The sequence below is a fragment of the Carica papaya genome, chromosome 1 (genome assembly GCF_054855325.1).
Source record: "Carica papaya isolate Zhongbai chromosome 1, ASM5485532v1, whole genome shotgun sequence".
NCBI classification, from domain to species: domain Eukaryota; kingdom Viridiplantae; phylum Streptophyta; class Magnoliopsida; order Brassicales; family Caricaceae; genus Carica; species Carica papaya.
The window spans coordinates 8,879,068-8,905,763 of NC_142309.1; the positions used below are offsets into that span (position 1 = coordinate 8,879,068).

Consider the following 26,696-nt stretch of genomic DNA (forward strand, 5'->3'; position numbering starts at 1 on the left):
AAATTAGAAATGTCCACAACACCCATTATAAAAAGACACGATATTTCGTAAGTTTATAAAAGAGAAACAATTATCGTAGAAAGATATGACTCTTGGTAAGTATATAAGAAATAAAATTATTTATGTTCACTTAAAAAAGCGGATAACATTCAGAAAAAAAAAATATATTATCATTCTCTTTTTCACGTTTAATTAAATCATAAGCAAACTTGAATTTTGGGGTGTGAAGATAACTTAGAATTCTAGTAGCATTCGAAAAAAAACAAAAAATGTATCAATAATTATTCAATGTGAATAAAAAAAACAAGCATCTTATCATATTATTTTCGTATTAAAGTCAGTCATAATATTTTTTAATATAAAGTAAAAATAATATTTTTTCAACTAAAACTACACACATTTCTATAAGAAATCACAATAAGATAAGATTATCGATGTAAAAGTTGTTAAAACTTATACAATATTTTTGTAAATGATCTATCAAATAAAAGTTGAGGTAGGGTTATTAACATAATTGAAGTTAGAAATTGAAGAAGTAGTTGAAAAAAGAATAAGTGCTAAATGGTTGTCTATCAAATTATGAACAATATTATCTTATCAAATTTATTTGTAATCAACGACCACGATTACACATCTTTGATTTCTTATTTTGATTATTATTCTTTTTTAACTGGTAATGGAATGGCTCGAAGACAGCAGTGAGAAAATGAAGATTTTATTTATTTATTCTTAAATAAAATAAATTTATAAAAATTTAATTGAGAGAGGAACTGTAGTAGAAAAAGCGTAGAAAAGGACAAGGTGAAACTCGAAGATAGCAAACAAAAATAATAATAATAATAATAATAAAGTAAAAGAAAATTCTGCTTTTTCCCTCGGCCTCTTCCATTACTGTTTCTTCCGCGCAGACTTTACTTCTCACAATTAGGGCTCACTCTCTCTCAATCTCCATTCGATTCTTCTCTTTCCCTCTCGTTGGTGAGCTTCCATTTCTCTCTCGCATTTCTTATGTTGATTTTCTGCTTCTTTGTGCCTGAATTAGTTTTGACTGCTATTATCTCTTTATAACTAACACAGTCGTCTCTAATTTTTGTGTTTGTTGCTTCATATCGTTTTTTGTTTTTTTTTTTTTGTTTTAAATGTTTTTAGGCGATCATAGCTTATTTTCTACTAGCTTTTTGCTTAATTTTCACTATCAAGTGTCTTTTCTTGCAACTCGATGTTTGCTTCGACCAGTTCTGGGATTTTGATTTCTAGGGTTTTAGTCCTGTCGTATGTTGCTCTTTTCTCATAATTGCTAGAGAAATGAACTTTGAGCTACGGATTTGCGGTTTAGGCAAAAGATTGCAATGTTTCAGTTCTGTGGTTTTGGCTTAGGATTAGGACGAGTCTGAACTTTTAATTAGCACGATTGTTGTTTTCTAGATTTTGGAGGTTAGTTGAAGCTGTACATTCTACTTAGCACATTCATCTTCTGCAAAACTGTATGCCTAGCTGGACACTTGAGGTTCTCTTTTGTCACTGCTAGATGAGCTGTTGGGATAATGAACTGAGAATTGGGATTGTGATCTGTATTCCAATTTGCAGGAGCCCCATCCTTGATAATTTTGGTAAAGACTATTTTTTTTCCAGACCTGTGGAGTGATCCGTTAGAACGAAATAGGGACATAAAGGCGTCGTGGTTGTTGGCCTAAAAACTAATAATACAAACCTTTTGTGTATGTTAGAATGTAATCTGAAGTAATTGAAAGCCGTTTCTTTGACTGTATTTTTTTTGTTGCTGGTGCAGTCATTGAATTAGTTGCATAAAATCAGAATTTTTTTGTTTCCATGCCTGTCAGCTTTTCAAGACTAAGCTAAGAGTGGATGAACTTGTTGACTGATTGTTTATGAGGAGAAAGTTATTTCTTGAGTTACATTGTAGATTTTATGCTAATGTGAAACACAGTGAGAATGAGCCATTGGGAAGGAGGTTGGTGTTCGGATGCAATCCAATCCTGGATCTGAGTATTCCTGAGATGTTGTAACATCTATGACATTGTCGACTGTAATATGTGGATTACATGTTGCATACCGTTTGAAGCCTTGTATTGGCATCAAATCAGAGACCCCAATTATAAAATTTTTATATGCATCATCAATAACTATAATGTGATATTTATGCTTCGTTGTCCATTTCCAGATAAAATTTTCATCTGGTGAAGTGAGAAGTTATCAGGGCTAATTAGTCCATGACTTGATGATTTCCCAACTTCGTATTGTTGTTTCAAAGGTTTCATCAACTTGTATGGCTGGTTTGTGATCTTTGTCTGCTGGACTTCCTCCTAACTGCTGTTTCACATACATGCAAATGCACACACACACACACTCAATCTCCGCTTCCTGCTGCAAGTTGCTGTATATTAATAAATGGGCACAATTGACCCAATATCTTGGGAAAGATAATGTATCATATATGTAATTTTTCAATAATAGAAGCCTTTGATAGTTTCGATAATTTGGACTCCATTAATCATAATAAATGTTAATTTTGATATCATTAGTTATATGATAGATATTCCGACCCCATAAGTTTTTGGTAATTTCAATCCGTAGATCATTATTTTTACTTTTTTACTTTATCAACCTTACTGCTAAAATGTTCTAACTTTGCCCTATGAGGAACTACTTGACTCTAATTTGTTGGCATTACTCTTTAGCTTTCTATTGAGGTATAACCTGTAGAGGTACTCAAATTGGATGAGTGATAGATTTCTAGTTTTTGATGTAAACCTAATTGGTTTTTTCTAATTATGTAAATCAATAGTTGAAACTGCACTCAAAGGTATGCCATTTCCTATTTTTATAGGGACTTCTTTACCAAAAACAATTGTATCTTCAATTATAGCCTATTTGGGATTTAAAATATATCTCTTCTCACCATCGGCATAGCGTATGAGACAAATGTAGGCATATTAATTATATTGTTGCGATTTTACCGTAAATGCCTTCTTGATTTTGTCGAAGATCAATTTCATGGTATAGACACGTATGACCTTTCCCCTCTATGTATGTTCTCAACCTAGCTATGTTCAACCTCAATTAGGATTTCAAGTTAATTGTGGATTCACAATGCAAACTAGAACTTATTGCCTTAACTCTAGCTCACATGCAAGGCAATGTATATGCACCCACAAGATCGATAGTTTTGAGCTGTCAAGTTGAAGTCGTTAAACTCTCGAGGACCCTTGTTTATAGAATTCCTGATGGATGCACTATATACAAATCTCCTGCAGCCTTGAGCAGACAAGTTCCCTTGGCTGCGTAGGCTTGTTCAGTTTGACAGCTTACTTTATCATTTTGTTGATTCAATCGTAAACTTGTTGCATGTCTTTTGGTTCTTTGCTGTTAGTGACCTGTATTTATATATGCTATATTATACATGCAGGGAAGAGCAACAGAAGTATTTGTTCTCCTCCTGGTTCATGGTATCTTTTCATCTTTTCAAATGTCTGTTACTGTCAAAATGGCTTGCGGGGGAGGGGTTGGTTTGAAGACATGCCTTTTTTTGGGATCTGATATTCCTTTTGAAAAACAGGTACTTGATCCGGCAGATGGACTACAGTATGATTCTGAATTGATCAAACACTGAGCTTTCAGAGAATTTCTGAAGCTGATACCACTTGTTGTTCCTAGATGGATGATGGTGGACATCGTGAAAATGGAAGACATAAAGCAGATCAATATAAGACAGCTCAGGGTCAGGTACCTGGAAGCTATTTTCCATTGATATCTGATGCCTAAAATCCATCAATATCTTTCTTACGAGAGTGTTGGCTCATTTTCCATATTAATAGTTTCTTATTCATGTAACTTTGTGTGTTGCAGTGGTTGATGCAACATCAGCCATCAATGAAGCAGATAATGGCCATTATGGCTGAAAGGGATGCTGCAATCCAAGAACGAAATTTGGCTATTTCTGAGAAAAAGGCAGCCATTGCTGAGCGAGACATGGCTTTCTTGCAGCGGGATACAGCTATTGCTGAGCGAAATAATGCCATAATGGAAAGAGACAATGCCATTGCAACTCTACAGTATCGTGAGAACTCATTGGCTAGTGGTAATTTGTCCTCTTGTCCTCCAGGATGCCAAATCTCACGTGGAGTAAAACATATGCACCACCCACAGCAACATGTGCATCATATGCCACACATGAGTGAAGGTCCTTATGGTACAAGGGAAATGCATTCAGGTGATGCTATTCCAGTATCACCAGGTGCTTCCGAGGCTGGAAAGTCTCGGCGGGGTAAAAGAACTAAGGAGGGCAAACCAATATCACCAAACAAGAAGGCATCAAAACCTCCGAGGAAAATTAAGAGGGAGAATGAGGACTTAAACAAAATTACGTTTAGCAAATCACATGAGTGGAAGGGCGGACAGGATATTGGTGGTGGGGCAGATGATCTCAACAAACAGTTAGCAGTGTCAAAGTCTGATTGGAAAGGTCAGGATCTGGGACTTAATCAGGTTGTATTTGATGAGACTACCATGCCAGCACCTGCATGTTCCTGCACTGGAGTACTGAGGCAGTGCTACAAATGGGGAAATGGGGGATGGCAATCTTCATGTTGCACGACCAGCATGTCAATGTATCCCCTACCAGCAGTGCCCAACAAGCGCCATGCACGAATTGGTGGCCGGAAAATGAGTGGAAGCGCTTTCAACAAACTACTTAGTCGGCTTGCAGCTGAAGGCCATGATCTCTCAAATCCAGTTGATCTTAAGGACCACTGGGCGAAGCATGGGACAAATCGATATATCACAATCAAATAGATCTTTAAAAATTTTTGAATTGGGTGGAGTAGGAACAGAGAACTAGCAGCAATAATTGAGGTAAGCATCATAAATTTTCCTTTTCTGGGTGGAGGAAAATAAGCATGTGATAATAATGCCAGTGAATTTTTAGGTTGACCCGCGAATTCAGCGTTCTTCTAAAGGTTTTCTCACCCGCCTTCTATATGTTGTCTCATTGTGTTTCCTGCTTTCTGTGATAAGTTATATGATGGAAGAAGAGGATGAAGGGCACTCCTTCCGTTTATTAGGTTTGGATATTTATGTTGGGAAATTGTTGATCTAAAAAGAAGAGAATGGTCTAATCCAGATGGGTTACACCCTAGTCTATCCTGTACTTTTAGATAGTTGTAAAGAAATGTGTAATTTCAACGCCCTGTTGTATCTGTATGAAATATCGTAGTTTATCATAGAAATTGATTGCTGTTGTCTTCGAATGATTTGCTTTACCCACTGATTTTTTTTTTTTTTTTTTTTTTTTTTCTTTTTGGTATGTTAGATGTCTCTGTGAGTTTTTAATTTTTAAGTATAGCCGTTGTTGTTTTTTTTTTTTGGAAAAAAAAAAAAAAAGATACTTGCAAGGTTGTTATGTTATATGTTTTATTATTGAGATGGGTAAAAAGATAAATTACTTTGAGTCGTGTGACAATAACAATGGACTAAAATACTATTTGCTCCTTGATTTTACTTCCCCTCAACATTGCTTTCTTTAGAAAAGATTAAAAATAATTATGAATAAGTGAGTAATGCTAAAAAGATTTTAAATTACGGATCCAATATAAGTTCCATGAAGTATCTCTGCAAATAATAATTTAAATTTCTTTTATAATAAATATTTTGTTAATTTAGTTTATTTTTATTAACAAGTGTGAAAGGAAAATTAGATTTGATTTGTAATAATAATATATTTGTAAGATAATAAAAATTTATGATATTGGTAATATAAATAATCTTATTCTTAAATGTTGTAGGAATGCAACATCTTAAAATGAATATACTTGGCCTAACATTTAAGGAGCATTTTAATTTATAATAATAGCTCAAGAGGGAATCTGGGTGAATTTTCACCGTCCAGATCTGAAAAAGATTGTTAAAATTTGTAAGAAATGTAATGAGGGTAGACATGAGCTGAACTTTATATGGAAATGCTAGGCAATTTCAAGTTGCCCTGCAACCCAACGTCCATCCTCAGCTTCAACGAAATTCTTCTTCCTTCCAGTAATAATTGTAGAAAACAAAAGAGAACATGCCCCTGTGAACCGCATCAGGAATCTCTTATATATATACACACGTCCTAGAGGCTGGAGTTGTAATTGTTATTCTGGAATATGCTCGACTCTTCTGTGAAAGGTAGAACATTTATCATATCAAACTCTGAAAGCCCAACTTACGACTCTAATTACTCACAGCCAAATCATAACACTTCTTTTACTTGACAGAATTTTTAACCCAAAAGTTTCTCAACGTTGAAAGAAGCCTACAAATGAGAGAATAATCAAAGATCATTCAATATCTAATTTGACCATCAAATTCTTAACTATCCAAATTCTAAACCGATGAACCAATTGAATCAGATAATTCTGCCCTTATCATAGGCGCTACCATAACCCATTTCAAACATTTTCCGTCTTTGTTTCGCATCATTTCTGCATCAAACTAACATTTTCCTTTCTGACATTTCAAATATTGCTATGCACGGATTGAATAAAATTCATGTTATATCATATTGATTTTGTTATATTGTCTCTCACATTGCAAATAGAGTTCACATTCACGCCTTAAAAGCCACTATTATTTGGTCCTATGGACCCTGATCCGTATATTAAACTTACTGGATATATCATGTCTAAAGAACTCCCAGAAGTGTGAACCATTAGATTAAGAAATAATAGCAAGTAACCTGCGGTGAAATATCAGCGCCTATAATTTATACTTCATATATTATCATCATCCATAATGATAACTTACAAGTTAAAACACTTCATATACAGAGAAATGCAAATGCAAATGCAAATGCAATCGCTATTGCAGTTTCTAAAAATTAACTTCTAATCAGAATATATGAAATTTCATTCGAGTTTAAAGAGATAATTGTATCATTTAAAATCGGAGTATTCTGACACTTGAATCCATTTGTCATTAACAAAAACAAAATGTGCCAAACAGATTGAAAGCTAAACCCATTGCGAATCTTCTTTCCTCCATGGCCATAAATTCCATAGAAATCAAAAAACGCATTATGCAGTATCTATCTTCATCTTCTCTGTTCCAAACATGGCACAATTAAGACAAAAAAGATAATGCAACTACACTTGAACTTGTAACAACAACACAAAAAAAAAAAAAAAAAAATCCCGTGTGTTCGTGTCAGCCAACAAACTATCAGCATATAAAATCAGCCAGGGATAACTGTTGAATTTTTCCTTTTCATCATCCACAAACATGGGAGTGCTACTTCGTAAAACATAAATTTGAGAAAAGCAAGCAAAAACAAGTGTCAGAGAAACCTCAGACCGTCCTAGTTCAGAAGTTTCAACACATCTTTTGTTCTGAAAATTCTAAATTTCTGCATCATTGGCTTCATCATCGTGTAAAGTAAAAAATGAGAAACACAGGTTTTTTTTTTTTTTTTTTGAAAAAAGTATTTGGCAGAGATTAGTGTCAGTCCATATGAAATATCAGCACTTACATGTCAGCCAGGGATAACTGTATACTTCATATATTCTCGTCATACACAGTGTTGAATGACAAAATACAACTCAAAAGAAAAGCAAAAAAGCAAATCGCAATATATTCTCAAGAATAAATTTCTAAACCAAAAAGGACAATAAATTATGGAAAAGGTTTATAAAATGTTAGAGGCATCAGATCTTCCTATTCAAGTAACGAACCACAGTACCCAGATTAACTATCCGAGATTCGGAAACTTGAATTTGTTCATCATTTGACCTCTTCCAATCAAGGTGCCAACACATGCAAAGCTGAATAAAGGATTAACAAAGTAATGGATATTACTGTTTACACTGATCAGAAGCTGTACCCAACGCAAGATTCGGACTAGAAGGCATTATTGACGCCCAGCAAGATAGATAAACAACAATAAAAACACAATATCCATTACATTGGAAATCATGTGAAGTTCATATGTTTGAATTTGTAATGCACAAAACAAATCCACAAAAAATGGAAAATTTTACCCCATGAAGTTGATGTCTATGAATTGGGTAACCTAGCATGAAACAGAGGACGGTCAGTGACAGAGTGGAAGAGAGGCGAGAGTTAGGGTGGGCGCTGCGTTTGGGAGAAAGAAAAGTGAGAGTATATATAGTAGGGAGGAAATTAGGGTTTTGGAAAAGTGAATGGAGAGAGAGCAGGTGGGCTAGGGTTTTAGGGAAAGAGTGGGGGAATTGAATTGGGTATGGCTTTGGAAATGGATTTATAAGAGAATGGGCCTTCGGTGGTTTTCAGAAAAAAAAAAAAGAAAAGAAAAATTTGTCTAATGCAAATTTGATTTGATTAAAATATATATATATATATTATTTGATTTCAAGTGTAGAATTAAATGAAAATATTATACATATTGGAAATGAAATATTATAAAGAATAATAAATTTAAAAATCCCATCATCAACTAAATTTGTTAATACATTTGCAATTATAGGTAGAGAATGACAAAAAGACATGTGAGAGACAGAGATGATGAAAAAAGAATGTTGGGAGGTTATTGTGCCCGTAAAACGACGTCATATTAAGCATGTCCCCGAAGGTGGCTCACAACATCTTCTCCAACCTGCTTTTAACACACGAGATTCGCTGGCGGAGAATATCACACACGTGAACTTAATATTATTGCCCGTGACACTAGCAGACACCCATTCCACATCCCCTAAAATTACAATTTTACCCCCCCTCAATTGTGGAATATATTAATATAATCTTTCAGTCAATTTTATTTATTATACGTCCAACCACATTTACTTATAGCTGCACCACCATTTAAACACAACATTAATTGTATGCATCTGGTACACGTACATGGCAGCCGCAGCAATAGTTTGAGAAAGACAAAAGTTAATCCTTCCTAATTGCGTTCTTCTCAAGGGATTAATATTGTCATTGCCAATGAATTTTAAATTTAATTAACAAATAAATCATTAGTGTACAAATTTTCAGGGGGAAAATCCCCAAACAACTCTTCCAAGAATGTTTTGTTTTTTTGTTTGTTTTCTTAAATAATGAAGAAGTGAAAGAAAACTAAAACAGAAAAGAAAAAATAAATAAATAAATTACTGTATGTTGACCCAAATGCCCTCGCTTGGTATCTCCTGATGCACCACAAAGAGTAGATAATATCCGGGCGGTGCGAGATTTTTGGAAACCGGTGTTCTCACCAAAATTTCGTACTTTGATTTTCCCAAACTCCTAACTTCCTCCTTTCCCAGTACCAGTAGCCTTTGATTCATGGAGAAGGAATGGGTCGTAAAAGATGGCGCCACCACTGTCACCTTCACCTTGTTTATCCCGGCCGTGCTCGCCGTCCTCACTGTAAATTCAACCTTCACCGTTTGATTGTATAAACACTTATAAGGAGACGCCGGCGACACGATCTTCGGCCTCAAGTTCGAGAATTGATAGTCCAAATATGGTGGGCTAAATGCCTCCAGGCTTAGCTCCGTCGGAAAAAGAACTCCGGTGAAGTTATAGTAAGTATGGGGATTGCTGCCGCCGACAAGTACTCTCCCATCTCTGAGTAAAATGGCTGTAGAGTGGTACATTCGGGGAACGATGGAGGGGACTTGTGTCTCGAACCTTGACCCGGTTGCATTTTCGGGCAAGTATATTACGGGGTTGAGAACAGGATTTCGGCCAAGTTCCCAGCCGGCACTTCCTTTGGCGGCGCCGTTGATTATCAAAACGTTGCCGTTTGGAAGCAGCGTCATGTCTCCCATGACTCTGGATTGCGGCATGCTCTCCATGACCCACTGAGGATTCGGGTCGTTTATCTTGATCCGTCCGCAGGTGTTCAGAGCGTCCATAAAAACACCATTGGAGCTAGCTTGATTGTAAGATCCTTTGGGAGCACCCCCGCATATCAAAACCTCAACTTCTACTACACCTTGTGGGGTAATCTTTAATGGAAGCAGGACTGAAGATCCAGTGCTTGGGTAGCTCCGAGGCTCACCACCAGGAATCATGGGGTACCTCCTCACCACCTTGTTAGTGGTGTAATTGAGCAAGATGGCTCGATTATTAGCAAAAACAAAGAGATTACCATCAACGTTAAGGTAAACAAAAGGGTATAAATTATTCTCTTCTGGGTCACGTGTCTGCAACAAAAAAGGTAATGTGTAAGTATCGGGTGCAGCACTGGTTTTGGGATAAAACTCGTAGTTGAATTGTCTTCTGCCGCCGATGATAATCTGCCGGCCGTCCGGCAGAATATGATTAGTAGCATACCATCGGCGGGCAGCTAATCCGTTGTCGATTTCTTCCCAATCACAGCCGTCGCATGGGTTGAAAACTCTGACTCTCCGTTCCCCGTCATTGAAACCTCCGGTCTGGATCAGACTACCATTGGGCATGACAGCACCAGAGGAGCACCAAACATCGGTTTGTACCGTGAGAGGCCGAAACATATTAGAAAGAACATGGTATTCAATAGAGTGAGCGGTGCAGTCAACGGCGAGAGCAGTATCGTTGACGTCGTTGCGGCATTGAGAGTTGGGCAATGAGAGATTTGATCGGCCGAAATCAGTCCGATCGAAGATGACGACGCGGTCGTTGTGGAGGAGTTGCATGTGCATGGCGGATATGCCTACACTGGTTTGCAGGATTTGCCATCGGCCGGTGCCGGAGGCTATGGCGTGGGAGCGGTGAGATGGTTGGATTGTGAAGAGGATGAGAAGAAAGATGAAGGAGCAGAGATTGATGTTGAGAGTAGCCATGGATGATGTAGCGTTGGGTGACGGAGGAGGTGCTTTAAATCTTAGGGGAGGGAAGAGAGAGAAGTTGGCATGTAAAGTAAGACGCGTGGAGCTGGTCTTTTGTGTTAAATTGATGCATAATAGAAAATTGATTGTTATTTAGAAAAATGGCGTGATGGATAATTGTTTTATTCTGATGCTGGTGGAATAAATTTGTGGTAATGAGCAGCAATTTGATAGAACAGAGATGATGAAACAAATAAATGTATCAAAAGAAAAGAAAAAAGAAGAAGAAGAAATAAAGGGAAAGGTGCAGGATTCAAAGTATTAAAACAGGGTGTCAGATCTGAAAATTTGGTTCCCAGTGATCGCAAATCTCTTGAGCCAATTTGGCCCATCAAACACCGGCTGAGCCCGTTATGTTTATTAATTTTTTTAATTAATTATAAAATATTTTTTAAATAAAAAATGGATATACCCACCTGCCCACAACCACCGCGGATCGAACGAACAGCATAGGCCTGTTGACTAGTCAGCACATATATATATATATATATATACACACACACACACACACACTACCAGTACATCCTTAATCAACTCAGAAAAATACTCGCACAAAACCAAACTTACCTTTTCACATTTCTGATACTAATAGCTGCTTTTTTTTATTAACAAAAAAAAAAAAAAAATTCTTTCTTCATTTTGAAAAACTTAATTTTATATTTATTCCTTATACAAAATCAATATGACCTTTCTTTCATAATATATATATATATTTAATTAAATTAAATTATTAGTTTAATAAAAAATTATGTCAATCAAGTAATTAAAAGATTTTTTTTTTTTAATTAATAAATTTGAATACAATTAATTTAATAATTATAATATGTCAGGAGCCAGATTTTCCAAAAATATAGTTTTAAATTTCATCTGTATAACTTTGATTTGACATAAACTACTGGATTTTTATTAAATTAGTTCTTAATTAAATCCAAACATGAAAATAGAAAACTATATTGTTTCCCTCTCTATCTGTATTTGTATTATAAAAAATATGTATCCTCCGAGACCAAAAAAAAAAACCAACCAACTCACTGAATGTTGACCCAAATTCCCTCGCTTGGTATCTCCTCGCTGACAACAAACAGCAGATAATATCCAGGCGGTGCGAGAATTCTTGAAGGAGGTGCTGTTACTGAAATATCGTAGCCGGATTTTCCTAAACTAATCAGCTTCCCCGTTGTCAGTACTAATAATCTCTGATTCATTGAAAAGGAGTGAGTCGTAAATGATGGCGCCACCATTGTCACCCTCACATTTTTCTCAGTTACATTCCTCGCCGTCAATGTGAACCGTATTTTCAGGTCTTCATTGTACCTGAGCTTGAATTCCGATGCGGGTGACACAATCTTTGGCCGCCAGTTAGAGACTTTCCAGTCCAAATATGGAGGACTAAACGCCTCTAAACTTAAATCGGTCGGAAAAACTACTCCGGTGAAGTTATAGTAAATATGGGGATTACTACCGCCCACGAGCACCCTCCCGTCGCGAAGCAAGATGGCTGCGGAATGGTACATGCGAGGAATGGTTGACGGGTTCTGAGTCTCGAATCGTGACCCGATTGCATTATCCGGTCGATAGATAACTGGAGCTAAAACCGGGTCCCGGCCGAGTTCCCACCCGGCGCTTCCCTTGGCGCCGCCGTTGATTATCAGAACGTTGCCGTTTGGGAGCAGGATCATGTCACCCATGACTCTGGATTGAGGCATTGTCTCCATTACCCATTGGGGATTCGGGTCGGTTATCTTGATCCTTCCGCAGGTTTTCAAGGCGTCAACAAATAAATTTCTCTTGGCTTTGTTATAAGAACCAGCAGGTGCACCACCGCAGACAATAACTTCAACTTGGATTGCCGGAGCTTGGAGGTTTTTGAGTGGAAGCATAACAGAAGAGCCGGTACTCGGGTAGCATCTCGGTTCACCACCCGGCATAGTCGGGTAGGTTTTCACCACCTTATTAGTCACATAATTAAGCAAGATAGCTCGATTATTAGCGAAGATAAATAAATTACCGTCAACATTAAGATAAACAAATGGGTACAAATTGTTTTCTTCTCGATCGCTTGTCTGCATCAAGAAGTGTAAATTATATGTGTTTGGAGCCGAAGTCTTGGGAAAAAACTCGTAGTTGTACTGTTTTCTACCGCCGATGACAATCTGACTACCACTTGGCAAGATATGATTGGTCGAGTACCATCGTCTGACATTTATTCCGTTGTTGATTTCTTGCCAATCACATGAGCCGTCATCGCATGGTTTGAAAAGTCTCGCCTTACGCTCTCCGATCTTGAACCCGCCTGTCTGCATTAGAGTCCCATCGACGGCGACAGCGCCGGAGGAGCACCAGACATCCGTCTGCACCATCAACGGCCTGAAGGTGTTTTTGAGAACATTGTATTCGACAGAATGTGCGGTGCAGTCTACTCTGAGAGCAGTCTCGTTAGTTTCTCGGCGGCATTTGCCGGCCGGCAAGGAGATGTTGGATTTGCCGAAGTCGGTGCGATCGTAAATTATGACGCGGTCGTTTTTGAGGAGTTGCATGTGCATGGCTGAGATGCCAATGCTTCTCTGGAGTAGTTGCCATCGGCCACCACCAGCGGCTAATGCAAGAAACCGGTGAGATGGTTGAGTAGTTATTAAAAGTACGTTGAGGAAGATGAAGGAGTAGAGAAGAGATGATAGAGTCATAATTGTGGGTGCAGAAGCAGGCAGCGTTAAAGCAATGGGTTTGTGGGGAAGAAGAGGAAATTAAAAAGAGCTATAGGATCTGTTTCGCGCGGAAGAAGAATACCAGTGGAGTAGGAGAAGTCTCCTGGTAAGTGAGAAATTTGGAGATGTCAGATTCAGATATGTATGAGATCATATGTCGAAACAAATTCTGTGAAGTAAGATTGTTTGATACCAGAAAAAGAAAAAAAGAAGATATAAATAAAACTGGTAGGAAAAGCTGCAGGTGATCTGGAGTGGAGTAATAGCTTGTTTAATATTTAAAACTAAATGTCATTGTAAATCCTCTCCCATAAATACATTAAGACGTTTCTAATAATGGAATTAATGACTTTTTTAAGTTTGAGTTTTGCACTTTAAATATATAAATTTTGTTTTATTTTCAAGTAAATTCTACATCTTTTTCTGTAATACGTATAATAAATAATTAATCGTTATCATATGTTTAAATATAACATTTTAATTTAAAATATAAATTTAATATGAATTTCAGTGGGGTTAATTGACCAGAAACTTAAAGAGTTGCTTCTTGATTCTACTCTCTCACTTTGTGATTTTCCTAATTTGGTTTTTTTTTTTTTTTTTTTTTAATACACGAATTCAGTAAACTTTGATAAGAGACTTCTTTTAAAAGACATTTTTGTTTTTTCTAAGTTTTGGAATTAGCTTATTAATTCAAATTCCATTACTCTTCTTTTTCGCATGACACATACCTGTAATATATATATATATATATATGTGTGTGTGTGTGTGTGTGTGTGTATATACACACATATGGTATGATTAGATTGTTATCATATGTTAATTATAAAAGTACCCATTTGGTAATTTTGGCCATTTCAATTATTTGCCATCCAAGGTTTAAAAAAAAAAAATTAAAAAAAAAAAAAAGTAGCTTCCAACATACAACTTGAAAAATTCGTATTTGTCATTGCATTATTAATGTTGATGATAGTTTGAAAGTAAACTTTTCAAATGTTACTAAAATTTCTTTGAAGGTAAAAATATTATTAAAATTAAAGATTAGTAAAATACACAACATACTGAAGTTATAATATATGGAAATAAAGGACTGCATCATCTCCTGGCATTTAAAACAAATAATTCTTTTACATATTTGATGATATTATAATAGGAATTGGTTTCTAAGTGATTGTTCGTCTCATCCATAATTTGGTTTATTTTTCTAGTCATTTTGTGTAAAGTTTTGAATGTATAGTACGCACAAGGTTTCATTACATATACATATAGTATAGTATGTGGAATGATAAATAGAAAGTATGAGTGTCGTTTATATAGTTTGCCGAATGTAGAAATTTGTTTGGGTTGGCAAAGAAATATTCCTCGGTGTGCATTAACAAAAGGGTAGGTGAAAATCATTCTCTTTTTCTGATGGCTCATTATGTGCAACTGTAAAGACAAAGGTGGCTGACAACTCGTTGAGATAGATACACACGTCTTTTACACATACAACTTGTTTATTTATTTCTTTTTAATTTCTTTAACACTATATATATATATATATATACACGCACACACACATATACACACAACATGTATCCACTTATTATTTTACATGAATCACAACTATTTATTTCTTTTCCTTGTTTTACTTAATTACAAGTCATCAACTTTATCTATCTTTGTAATTTGTTACATTTTTACTTTTTTTTTTTTTTTACATTAATTAAAATATTTAAATTGATTAAAAAATAATTGAACATATTATTAAAATTTTATTAAAAGCTAATTATCGAATAGGTTCAACAAAATTATAACAAATAAAAACAAAAGCAACTAATGTAATAGCGAAGATGACTCAAAGAATGTGAAGACGGTCAAGGCAACCAAACAACTTGAGGGAGCATGATCTTTGTGGGTATATATATATATATATTTTCATTTGTTAATAACTAAAAACCTGTCTAAATATAAAGTTAATGATTGATAAAATTATTATTCTAATCTGACAAATTTCATACTCAAATCATAAAATCTCAAAAATTCAAGTTGTCTATATTTATATAATGGGTGACTTGAGCTATAACATTGAGTTTAATGATTTTATATATTTTTAGTTATTAAGTGTAAGCAAGTTAAGATGTAGTCTGATATTATTTTTAAATATTAGTAATGTAACTTGAATGACACTTATCATATATATATATATATATATATATTTATAGTATAATTAATTGTAATGCTTAACCCAACAACAAATTGCTGACCCTAAATAACTCAAAAAACTTAAATTACTTGACCTTTTACATCTATTAGTTATTATAAATGAAAAACTGAATTTTCTAAATTTCATCCAAAATATGTATTGGAAAAAACAATTAGAATAATTGCACTAATTTTTGACGTTTCTCCTCTCTCTTTCTTTTTCATATATATATATATTTTTTTGGGTAAAAATAAATATGTAGATGCGTCAGAATGAATATTTTAGTGAAGAAATTGGCATCACTTTTTGCTGGGTACGTGTATATATGTAACATATTACATGTGGTCAATGGATCATGTTTCATCAATTTCATAATTAATTAATAAAATTAGTGTCCTAAACGTAATTGAAAGAATAATTCATGTTGTTGAAACATTCCAATCAACTTCCATGTAGCATTGTCTTTGTAACGTGCCCCGTGCAAATTCACATTAATTTTGATTCTAATTACGTTTTAGTTTCTTCTGTTAAAATAATTATATCCAATTTTTTTTATAAAAAAAAACTATTACTTAATGATGTTAGCCGTTGAAAGATTCAATAAAACTAAAGATAATTTAATTAGTTTAATATATATAACCCCCCTTGGTAATATAATACGTAACCTACTCTTAACAAGAGTATTTATAAGTAAATTATTTGACGAAACTGCAATTTCAAACTCAGAAAGGAAACACCAAAGAACCAAGAGATGGATTAAATAAATAACGTAAGAGTTAATTACATTAATGCTGGATAAGATAGGATGATCATCCCCTTTCTGTTATTTGATCTTTCTCCGTATAATATAATTTACCTATATATATATATATATATGTTGATGAAATCCCACTTACTCTTAAAAAAAAAAAAAAAAAGTAATTTTCAAAAAAATGAAAAATTAAAATTTTATCTCAATAATTAATCGTCTTTCCATTTACAAAAAAATTTCAAATTCTAAACAGCATATGCTCCTAAATACTTATGAATTATTTCAATCATGTTATTCTGAAATATGTACATGATAAATATATATACTTTTTATTACAAATGATTAGAATAATAAAAGATTATGAACTAGTTATAAAGATGAGTAAAAATTAACAACTAGTTTCATAATTAAAGTCACTACTACCTAACTATGTAAACATACAATGTTTTAAATGTTCAGATTAAATGAAGCCCAAAGTTATGGAAGTACACTAACCAATTCATTTTCTATCGTAAAAATTCTTAACAATAACTATAAAAAGCTTCTTCTGTGGCTTCTCTTGCAAGATTACATTTTTTTAATTTTCACACTTCTTTATGAAAAATCAAAATTTACATTGTGTTTTCTTTTTTTTTTTAAAAAAAAAAAAAAAAACTTATAATATTATTAATTGTGTTATTATCCATGTAATTAGCACCTAATAATTAAAATACATAAATTTTTATCAATGAAATAGTAACTATGGAATCACAAGCTGAGACTACATTTTATAATTTATTTGGAATTAATGAAACCACAAAAGAGTAAATTATTATCAAATGTCAATTAGGGTAAACAATAAAAATTATCAAATGAAACCACACCTCACCTCTAGTTTCTTTCCATATATTATGGACGGTAGAAGTGGTCGTATACATCTCTCAAGTGCAAATAACAAGACACCCTCTGATAAGGTTAATGAAAATCCAATCCAAATTCAATATCATGGTGTTGGTTAGTTTCATATGCCAAGACCTAACATGATGTAAGCAGTTTTCACTGATTCTAGGATCTTCTTATGAATTGATCTCCGAAAGAGAGGAAAATAAACTAAAGATCAGCCTGCAGATAATGCTATTATTTTGAATTTTCCAAGGGAGAAGAAAAAAATTAATTAAGAAAAATCATTACTTGAAACATCCTACGCAATTTTTTTTTTTTTTTTTTTTTTTTTAAAAAAAACTTTCATTGAACACACTAGAACCAAACTTACTCAAAGGATAGATAATACATAAATATATATATATATATATTGAAATAACAAAAGATAGAGAATATATATGAGACTATCACATGCTTATCAGCTAGATGCCATTTTATTTGAATGCGATGGGGGATAGAGTTCCCACAATGCAACCGTTGTGTCTTCTGATGCAGAGGCCATAAGCTTGCAATCGGCTGAAAAAGAAACTGCATTGCACTGCAATTATGTCAAATAAATCACGTGTTACCAGCAATAACGACACTTTGCTTACTAGTGTATTCAATGCAGCATTGCAAGAGGAAGACTGGAGCAATTAAACCCAAATGCTAATTACCCTTGAAATAAGCCAGATGCAATTTCAAACTGCTACTTGCCATTTGAGTCAATTTTGAATGGAGCTAACACCTAAAATTAACTACCATAAGGACTGGACCGAGGCCTGTATGCCAAGCTGGTTATTTTCCTGGCATCCCAAAGGAGATGCTTACTGACTACAATTCCAGCTTTACCTCCATCCAAAAGAAATGAGATTTTTTTAAAAAAATTGCAAAAAGAAAATGGCTATGTCCCCAGATTGTTGAATTGCAATGTTTGTCAAAAAAGACTAGAACATTCAGCATGGTGTGTCTAAAATGATTTCCGCTCAGAAATTGAAGGGATTAGTATGTTTATCAATTGTAGTTCAATTGATAAAACTCTGAAGTCGTATATTTACAGATTCAGTTTCAATAAGCAGAAAGTAGAAAAACAGCTCCCTTGCACTTGTCATACTTTACAATTTTACATCCTATGTAGTTACAATGTTCCACACGAGACATGTTCTACTGACAAAAGAAGTTTACAGGAGGTTCACTCACGGGAAAAGGAAATGGCAGAATTAGCATAGCTAATTACTTTATTTTATATTTTATTTACTTGGTAGAATATAAATGACAGTTTCTAGTATGGGTAGAACAAGGCAATTTCTAGTTTTTGTATTTGTCAGTTTTTTACGTTTGAAATTGTAAGATGGGTTTCATGGTCATAGTTATGATCCTAGATAACACTTTCTCATTGTAAGTTTTCGGACATAAAAGGCCATCTGTTCTGATAAGAGATTATTGAGAATTATTCCAGAAAAGTTGCTGGAGTACTTAAGTCTCTTGGAGGTCTAAGGATTATTACAAACAAACGGAACCTGATGTAGGACAAGAAAATTTTTTAAGATCAAACTTTAAAAAATTTTATTAAGAACAAAACTAAATTTAGAAAAGGAAATTAAATCTTCCTATTACTTTTAGTTAACTGCCCAAAATGTTCATGCTCCTTTACTGGTTCCGTCTCATATATTCTGTTATTAAAATACGACCACTTTAGAAGCTTCTAACTTTGTTAAGTCAGATATGGCATTTCTTGCTAATTTTAGAGAACAAAATGCAATATAAATTATAGGTTTAAGGGCTTCAAATGATTTAAGAGGTCTTCATACACTTCTGAAACCCATCATGTTCAGGTAATGATGAGTTTTGTATTGCAGACAAGTCTTTATCACCTATCACCAGTATACATCTCATTACTTGCACGTTCTCCATTACATTGCCTTTTGTTCTTGATGTCCCTGATTCTTCTAGCAACTTCCACATAAGGCAATTAGAAATGATCTTAATTGGAAGGTTGAAATCATATCCTACTTAATTATGTTTTATAAGGACCATCAAAACGGAAAATTATTGGCAATGTTTTATAAGGACTATCAAAAGGGAAAATTATTGGCTAAGGCAGACTACATCACAGACTTCTTATGTGTTAGTGAGGATAAGAGCTCTTTGATCATTTCTACAAACCAAGCTACAGTGAGTAGATCTGTATCTGGCAGTCAACAAGCTATCAAGTTGCAATAGAAGATTAGATCATCCACCCTGTACTGGCACAAGTTTATACCAGTGTCTTGCCACTCAAATTCATAGAGTTAGGGTACTCACTTAGGATCTAATTATAGGATTTTGTTAATAATATAGGCTCATTAAGAGATAACAAACAATCTCTTAGAGTTTAAAGTACTCAAGAAACTTTTCTTAAGAAATTTTTCTACATTCATAATCTGTTCCATGGAAAGAAATTTTGATTTTCTTACAAGAGGAGGAACAGTAGTTATTCTGGAAATTAACTACCTCATCCAGAATACAATAACTGCCTCCTTATTGTTTTTTTGATTTATTCTAATCTTAAAATTACCAACATTTAATACCTAAGTTACATAATATTTATCATACTAAATACAATTAAATAGATGTAAACAACTAATTATTAGTTCCTAATGCATAGGTCTGTAATGTGTGAGATTTTGCAACAAACACAAGAACTTTTTATCCTATGATCAATTGTAAAAATTTTGTTCTTTTATGATTATTCACTACAATGTTGTTTTCTTATTACATGGTTTGTCACTTTCATTGATTGCTACAAGACAGTGACTTAGGCTTATCTTTTGCATGCCAAAGAGATTTTTTCTTGTTCAAGTCATTTGTGAAAACGGTTTATATGCAACTTGATGTGAAACTGAAGGAACAAATTTGGCATTTTTTTTGGACTTGCTCCATTCGAAATGCAGGATTGCCACAACCTTTACCAGTTCCTCACCAAGTTTGAACTAATATTTCTCTTGATTTTATGGAGGGTCTAATTCCCTTGTGTGGTAAAGATGCTGTCCTTGTGGATCATTTTTCCTGACTATATGCATTTTATTCCTCATCAGAGTTGCTTGCCTTCTTTTTCCTTTTCTGTGTAGGCACGCCCCGCTTTTTGGTGTGTTATTGCCTTGGCGTTGCCAAGGTTGAAGCTGTGGACTTTGAGCTAAAATTAAGAGACGATGTTCTTTTGGAGTTAGGTGATAGAGTCATTCATGCCCAGAATCTGATGAAGATTTCTTTGATTCCCACCATCAAGATGTTTCTTTTTTTGTTGGTGACTTGCTCTTCTCGAGTTTCCACTTTGTCAGTAACTTTCTTAAGTTATCAAACTATCAACCTTATGAAGAAATGCATCTTTGAAGCTTTATGGCGATCCCCCTTGTTTGCAGATTGATTGGTTAACACACGTTGAATCTGCTACAATACTGGTTATTGAAGTAGTTACTCTAGAACTGCTCCGTCTCTGGTAACTTATTATCCTGGCCTTGCCAAGGTTGAAGCTGTGGTTTTTGAGCTAAAATTGAGAGTTACGTGATAGACTCATTCATGCCTAGAATGTGATGAGGAATTCTTATGATTCTCGTCGTCAAGATGTTTCTTTTGTGGTTGGTGAACTAGTCCTTCTCAAGTTGCAGCCTCTTGCAACTTTCCTCACTTCCAAATTCCAAGGTCCTTTTTCTATAGTCGGACCGTTCATGAGGTGGCTTACAACTTACAGTTACCAAGGAGTATTGTAATTTGTCTTTCATGTCTCCCAATTGAAGAAATTCCATGGTCTCGCCTTTATGCTCAAACTTTGCACCTGTGGCACCATAGTGTTCCTATTCCTCCACCACAGGTTCTTAGGGAGAAAAGAAATCGTAATGGGAAATGCAAGGTCTTGGTTCATTGAGATGGTCTTTCTCTTGCTAATTTTACATGAGATTCAGCTGATCAAACATGTCTCCACTACCTTACTTTTGCATTGAGGACAAGAGCACCTTGAAGGGTGAGAGTGATGTTATTTTTCTAGTATAAGCCTTTCAACAAGGTCTATCAAAAGAAGAAGAAATAGGTTTAAAGTTTCTGTAAGTTATTTAGACCTAAGTGTATTAGATGTAATATGTTGCATTGACAATGTGAATTATCTAGCTACTTTCACGCTATGACAAATGTCAAACTGTCAAACGCGGCAGCATTAGAGAAGTCATTGTATTGAATTTGTCTAAACAGTAATGTTTGGTTATATAAATAATTCCTTCTCTTAAACTGCTTTTCTGGTGTAATAAGCATGTCTCAAGATAAAAAGAAAAAGCTGAGCCCCTTCTGGAGGGCTCAGCTTAACCGTTTTTCTTACTCGAGAAATTATTATATTCTCTTATAATGAATAAAACCTTTCTGTTCAAAATAGGTAAAGGAAGAAAATTCTAAAAAATATTCCTCAATTTCTTCGGATTTTACTGTTAACAGAACCACAGCTAGATCATGAAGTATGGAATATGCCAGGTTGCCTACTAAAAGTCCTTTGCTCTCATTGCAAAGATAAATATTGCTAATTCTCTTACCTTGTGTAGTTAACTTTGACGAGGACTTTCAGACTTGAAGTAAAATGTTTCCTCAGACTTGATGTAAAATGTTCTCCTACATATAGATTGGAAGAGGAAGTGTATATGGAGACTTTCCCAAGTTTTAATGTTAAGAGTGAGGTTAAAGTGGTATAGATTGAAGAAATTACTCTAGCAAATGCAACAATTTCCAAGAGCATGGTTTTTCAGGTTTAATAATGTCATTACTTCCTATGATAGTAAAATTACAACACTCATTGTTATGTTAGTATACTATTCACTTAGGATAATATAAAGAAAATGTCAAAGTTGAAGAAGTCTCTGGTACAACCATTTGAGATAAAGAGTCTGAGGCAAACTATGAAAATTTTTCGATATCGAGGTATCTAGATTAGCAAAAAAGAAGTTTTAATCTCCCATGTAAATACATTCAGGACTTCCTCGAACAGACTAGCATGTTGGGTTGTAAACTTGCTAGTCTCGTATTGAAGACAATCATAAGCTGATAAGTGATATTGGTAAGCTAGTAGAGATTGGTAGGTATACCAATTTGAAGACTAATCTACCTCTGACACACTAGGTTTGATTCAGCCTAGCTGTAAGTGCGGCGAGTTAGTACATGAATGAGGTTCGAGAGATTCATCTAAATCACTCCGATTGGATTCTGAAATACTTAAAAGTTGCTCCAAGGGCCTACTCTTTTCCCAACCCAGGCACTTCAAGGTAGAAAGTGTTACCAATGTAGTTTAGCTTGGATCTCTTGAAGACAGGAAATCTACATAGCTTAGGTGGAACCCCGTTAATTGGAGTAAAATAATAGTCTCTAAAGACCAGGTCTAGTAAAAAATGGAACATAGAGCTATTGCATAGTGTGTGAATTTATTTGCTTAAAAAATTAATGCATGAATCAAAAGGATGCTAGTAGGAAAGTCTAACACTATATTAAGATATCAAGGCTGCAATAAGTATTGCCAACAATTCAATTCAGCATGACATAAAAAGCATATTGAGATTGATCAATGTTTCATCAAGGAAAACATAATTTTATGTGACCGACGCGGACCAGCTAGTTGATGCTTTTGTGAAGGTCTCAATAGCAAACAATTATAAACATTGATTTACAAGATGGGCATGCAAGACATCTATGCATCATCTTGAGAGCGAGTGTTTGTTTTCATAATTCGAGTGTTTATTGTCATAATTCGTTACTATCATAATTCTCTTGAAAGGATATATTTTCATCTTATTCTGTAAATACCTTTCCATGTAAAGTGTAAATCCCTTGATTCTCTCATCTGCTTATGACTAGGTTGCAATGCACAGAAACCATGCATATGAAACAACGAAGGAAATATTCTCTCTCTCTCTCTCTCTCTCTCTCTCTCTCTCCCCCTCTCTTGTTCTCTTAAACAATTTACAAAAACTTTCCAACTATAATTGGGTATCATCAAACAAACATTCTGTAATTTCAGCTCCATTATCAAGTTTGTCCTCCAACAAAAGAAGAGACAAAAAGTTACACACATCCCTGTAAGCAAGCATATAATTTTAAAAGAGGAACCATGATGGTTAAATATTTCACCACTTCAAATCAAAAAGATAAAATAAATATTAGGAAATTAGAATGACTAAAGAAAACTTTAATTTTGGTTAGCCCAGGAAGTTACATACCGTAGCATGGTGGTATTTCAATATCGCCAGAGCATTTCCTTTGTGATAATTGTATACTCTAACTCTGTTATCAAGTGTTAAAAGGAAAACAAAGACAAAGAACTTAGAATGCAGTACTTTTACTAGGGAATCAACTATTCAATGAAATTTATTGCCATTGCAATATGCATTTCCATGTTTTAAGCTTATTATTTACACCCATGGAAATCTTTTCCCCAGGGAAGATCCAATTTGAATAGAGAAAAAATGAGGACACTAGATGAAAAGGGGGACTGATTATATGATTTCTTCTGTTCCTGTAAACACTGAATGAGGAACGCTTGTTCCACCTTGGACTGGCTAACAGTAGCCCATGCAAATATAAGAAATAAAGTATAATAATAGAAAAGAAAAGAGTACGAAAAAACGCATAATTCCTAAAGCTTCAAAACCATGTTATGAAAATGCTGCATGATGAATCACCTAAAATCCACTTAAGTAGGACAAGATTGCATTGGTTACTGATCCTCAAAAATCCAATTCTCGGAGAATTTAGAAGTAGCTGGCAGATTGAGTCCGATATTAGCGGTTTAACCATATTACTGTTAATGCTTTGAGAACATAGTTAAGATTCAAAGCCCATAAGGAATCAAAAGTTCTATGGCCCATCATGATAATTACAAAGCAGTCAAGTATGATAAATTTCTTATATTTCCCTCCAGCATCTTCCATAAGGCAAGAAAACATTAAAAGGCATCAAACCAACCTGTGGTCCCAGCCAGCAGTTGCAGCAATTTTGCCATCTGTTCGAATTGAGGTGCTTGATATGCCAGGTCTTTTCAAATTAATTTCTTTCTTCACCATGCAAGAACCCTTCATACAGTGGAAAGAAATTCAAATGCTATTTAGAATCGAAAAATATAAGGATATATGCGTGCGCTACAGATAGACAGCAGAAAGCATAGAATAGAAAACCAGAAATTTCATAGGTAATAAGGCAGTTGCCAAAAATAAAATGATGAAAAGAAGCTGGAAAAGATTTCATGCTTTTGATTCTAACTTTGGCGATGTCTGTTTTAAGTTAATTTAAACGAAACCAAAAATTATCATTGTTGGCCAGTTTTCTCCTCTCCCAAAATCACATAGTATCATGTTTTTTTCTACATACTCATAACATCAGATAATAATCCATCTTTCAACCATAAGTTAGACCAAAGGTTATTTAAGTGATCTGCACAGATCTTGTAGCTGATAACTGACAACTACATGTTTCCTTTTGATAAAAAAAGTAATCTTTTTTTTTTCAAGAGGTTGAAGAAAACTGATACAGAAGGCAGCAGAGGGGTGCTACATGTGATATTTACAACCCTCACACAGAGAATAGATCAACCATCAAAAATAGAATGACCCTTAAACAAAATAGTAAAGGGTTTTAAGCCAATTATTCTGAATTGAAGCAAAGGTCGAAGAGGAATTTTTAGAAGCTCCATCGTTCCCACTTTCCAAGTGAACCAAAAGATGGAAAGAAGAGTGATTGGAAAAGAATTACTTCTGTTGTCCACTTTCAAGATCCCTTTCCACATCCATAATTTATCCTAGATAGAATCACTTACCATCAAATTGAGTTGTAGGAATCTTAGAACATATATCTCAAAGGCTTCAAGTTAAGGCACCAGAGAAGATGATGGCTTAGGGATTCAGCGTCATACTGACAAAAGAAACACTGGTTACAAAAATTCTACCTCTCTACAATGGTTGCTGATAGTTATGATCCCTTCACATGTTGCTTCCATCGTGAAGAAAGCAATTTAGAGGGTTGACTTCTCCATTTCTGCACTTGTTTCCAAGGGAACAGTCCAAGGTCTCATCCTTTGCCACAAAGTAGCTATAATGAGATTTTAGCGGTAAACTTTACTCCTACAGGACTTTCCACACCACGTTACCAACCACCTAAATCAATTTTCTAGCCGACACTTTAGCTATGAGCTTGTAAATAGACCCTACTAATTTTAAAGGTCTAAAGTACTTAAGACCAAACACCATTCTACCTTCAGAAAAGCACCAAGGACGTGTGGAGGCTAGTAACAAACTTTCGGACTATGCGAACTCTTCAAACACGCAACAATATGAAGAAGGAAGGCTAGAAGAAACCATATGAACTAGGTTTTTTATCACCCTCACAACAACAAAGGTCATCACATAATTTCCTCCTTCCTAAAAGAGCACTTGAGCATCACCCATTTTGGCAAAATCAAGCCCATCAAGCTTTGTCACCAATTTTAGCATACAACTTGGAGTAAACACACCCATTGTCTCCCCCCTCCCCCCCTAAGCCTCTTATGTCCACTCTTCCCAAAGATCCCACCTTAATAAATCAATCTCTTGGCTTTTCAAGTCTTTTGAATCTCACAATAAACCTCATCTTATTTAAGATCCATTTTGATTAAAACACTGGATTAGAAGGTAACAGCCTTTAACACCCATTCAAAAATTTACCTCTATGATGTCTTCTCCACCTTTACCCCGAAGAGCTCCAAATGAAGCAGAGTTGACTTTGGAATTTAGAGAGAAACTGAGTTTCTTATATACTGAGAAAGAGCATATACATGTGTATCTTTATCTGTTACGCAGAAAAAAAAAACTAATAAAAGAATCAAACTAAATCAAGTCAAAACTCCATATCTACGGAATTCCTTTAGCAGTTCCTATGTTTTTAGAAAGATTAATTTCCTAATATTAAGACAGAAGTTTGGGGGATTTTTCAACACTCTCCTAAAGCTGGTGATATGCATCTTTCATACCCACCTTAGAACGTTACACCACTAAAGTCCTTTGGTTAGTACATCTACAAGTCAAGCATTAACTAAGATGTACGGGGTACAAATCAACCAATATCTGAACTTTCTTTTATGAAGGATCTATCTACTTCAATGTACTTCATTTTATCATTTTGCACAAGACTGTGAGCAATTCCAATGGGACATTTATTGTTGCAAAATAATTTCATCGACTCTTCCCATTAAATCCTTATATCTCCTACATTATCTCGAGCCATAATAATCATAGACTTCTATGTTATTGCTCTAAATTATGCTCCTGCATTTGATCTAGCAACCATAGTTTGCTTCC

General features: G+C 34.7%; 3 protein-coding genes, 1 long non-coding RNA gene, 2 other non-coding genes and 1 pseudogene across 9 annotated transcripts in view; 1 reads left to right on the forward strand and 6 right to left on the reverse strand.

Moving 5' to 3' along the window:
* The first annotated feature begins 822 nt into the window (after positions 1-822).
* Positions 823-5,267, forward strand: BPC6 (basic pentacysteine 6). Of its 4 annotated transcripts, none has more exons than XR_015818579.1 (5): positions 827-978; positions 3,428-3,467; positions 3,578-3,744; positions 3,868-4,872; positions 4,946-5,267. XR_015818579.1 is itself a non-coding variant. In XM_088218353.1 (5 exons), the coding sequence occupies exons 4-5, from the start codon at positions 3,676-3,678 to the stop codon at positions 4,810-4,812; spliced, it is 1,014 nt and encodes a 337-aa protein (XP_088074479.1). In that variant the 5' UTR covers positions 861-978; positions 2,183-2,294; positions 3,428-3,467; positions 3,578-3,675; the 3' UTR covers positions 4,813-5,267. The 4 variants fall into 4 exon arrangements, 3 of the variants coding, with proteins under 3 accessions (XP_088074475.1, XP_088074470.1, XP_088074479.1); XM_088218353.1 differs by adding an exon at positions 2,183-2,294 and having other exon boundaries at positions 861-978; positions 3,868-5,267; XM_088218344.1 differs by having other exon boundaries at positions 3,868-5,267.
* Positions 5,268-5,755: 488 nt separating this feature from the next.
* On the reverse strand, positions 5,756-8,429 carry LOC148269158 (uncharacterized). Its single transcript, XR_015818580.1, has 2 exons — positions 8,028-8,429; positions 5,756-6,171 (listed from the first exon to the last, which is right to left on the reverse strand). It is a non-coding gene; the product is annotated as an uncharacterized LOC148269158 (long non-coding RNA).
* Positions 7,191-7,272, reverse strand: LOC148269159 (small nucleolar RNA R38). The gene has a single exon (XR_015815988.1). It is a non-coding gene; the product is annotated as a small nucleolar RNA R38 (small nucleolar RNA).
* LOC148269160 (small nucleolar RNA snoR20a) lies at positions 7,336-7,409 on the reverse strand. Its single transcript, XR_015815946.1, has one exon. It is a non-coding gene; the product is annotated as a small nucleolar RNA snoR20a (small nucleolar RNA).
* Positions 8,430-8,940: 511 nt separating the features above from the next.
* LOC110808477 (aldehyde oxidase GLOX1 pseudogene) lies at positions 8,941-11,118 on the reverse strand (annotated as a pseudogene).
* A 593-nt stretch (positions 11,119-11,711) lies between these two features.
* Positions 11,712-13,813, reverse strand: LOC110808519 (aldehyde oxidase GLOX1). Its single transcript, XM_022034030.2, has one exon. The coding sequence runs from the start codon at positions 13,502-13,504 to the stop codon at positions 11,849-11,851; it is 1,656 nt and encodes a 551-aa protein (XP_021889722.2). The 5' UTR covers positions 13,505-13,813; the 3' UTR covers positions 11,712-11,848.
* Positions 13,814-17,245: 3,432 nt separating this feature from the next.
* EMB2757 (Transducin/WD40 repeat-like superfamily protein) overlaps positions 17,246-26,696 on the reverse strand; it is a 48,516-nt gene continuing 39,065 nt past the window's right edge. The window contains exons 12-14 of the mRNA XM_088218371.1: positions 24,334-24,440; positions 23,589-23,652; positions 17,246-17,920 (exon numbers count right to left, since the gene is read on the reverse strand). Coding sequence (XP_088074497.1) covers positions 17,801-17,920; positions 23,589-23,652; positions 24,334-24,440 — 291 coding nt within the window. The 3' untranslated portion in view covers positions 17,246-17,800. The remainder of the gene's footprint in view (positions 17,921-23,588; positions 23,653-24,333; positions 24,441-26,696) is intronic.

Coding starts and splice junctions, on each gene's coding strand:
- BPC6 (XM_088218349.1), top strand. CDS start 3,676: ATGGATGATGGTGGACATCGTGAAAATGGAAGACATAAAGCAGATCAA. Junction 3,745..3,867: donor ATAAGACAGCTCAGGGTCAG/GTACCTGGAAGC, acceptor TGTGTGTTGCAG/TGGTTGATGCAACATCAGCC.
- LOC110808519 (XM_022034030.2), bottom strand. CDS start 13,504: ATGACTCTATCATCTCTTCTCTACTCCTTCATCTTCCTCAACGTACTT.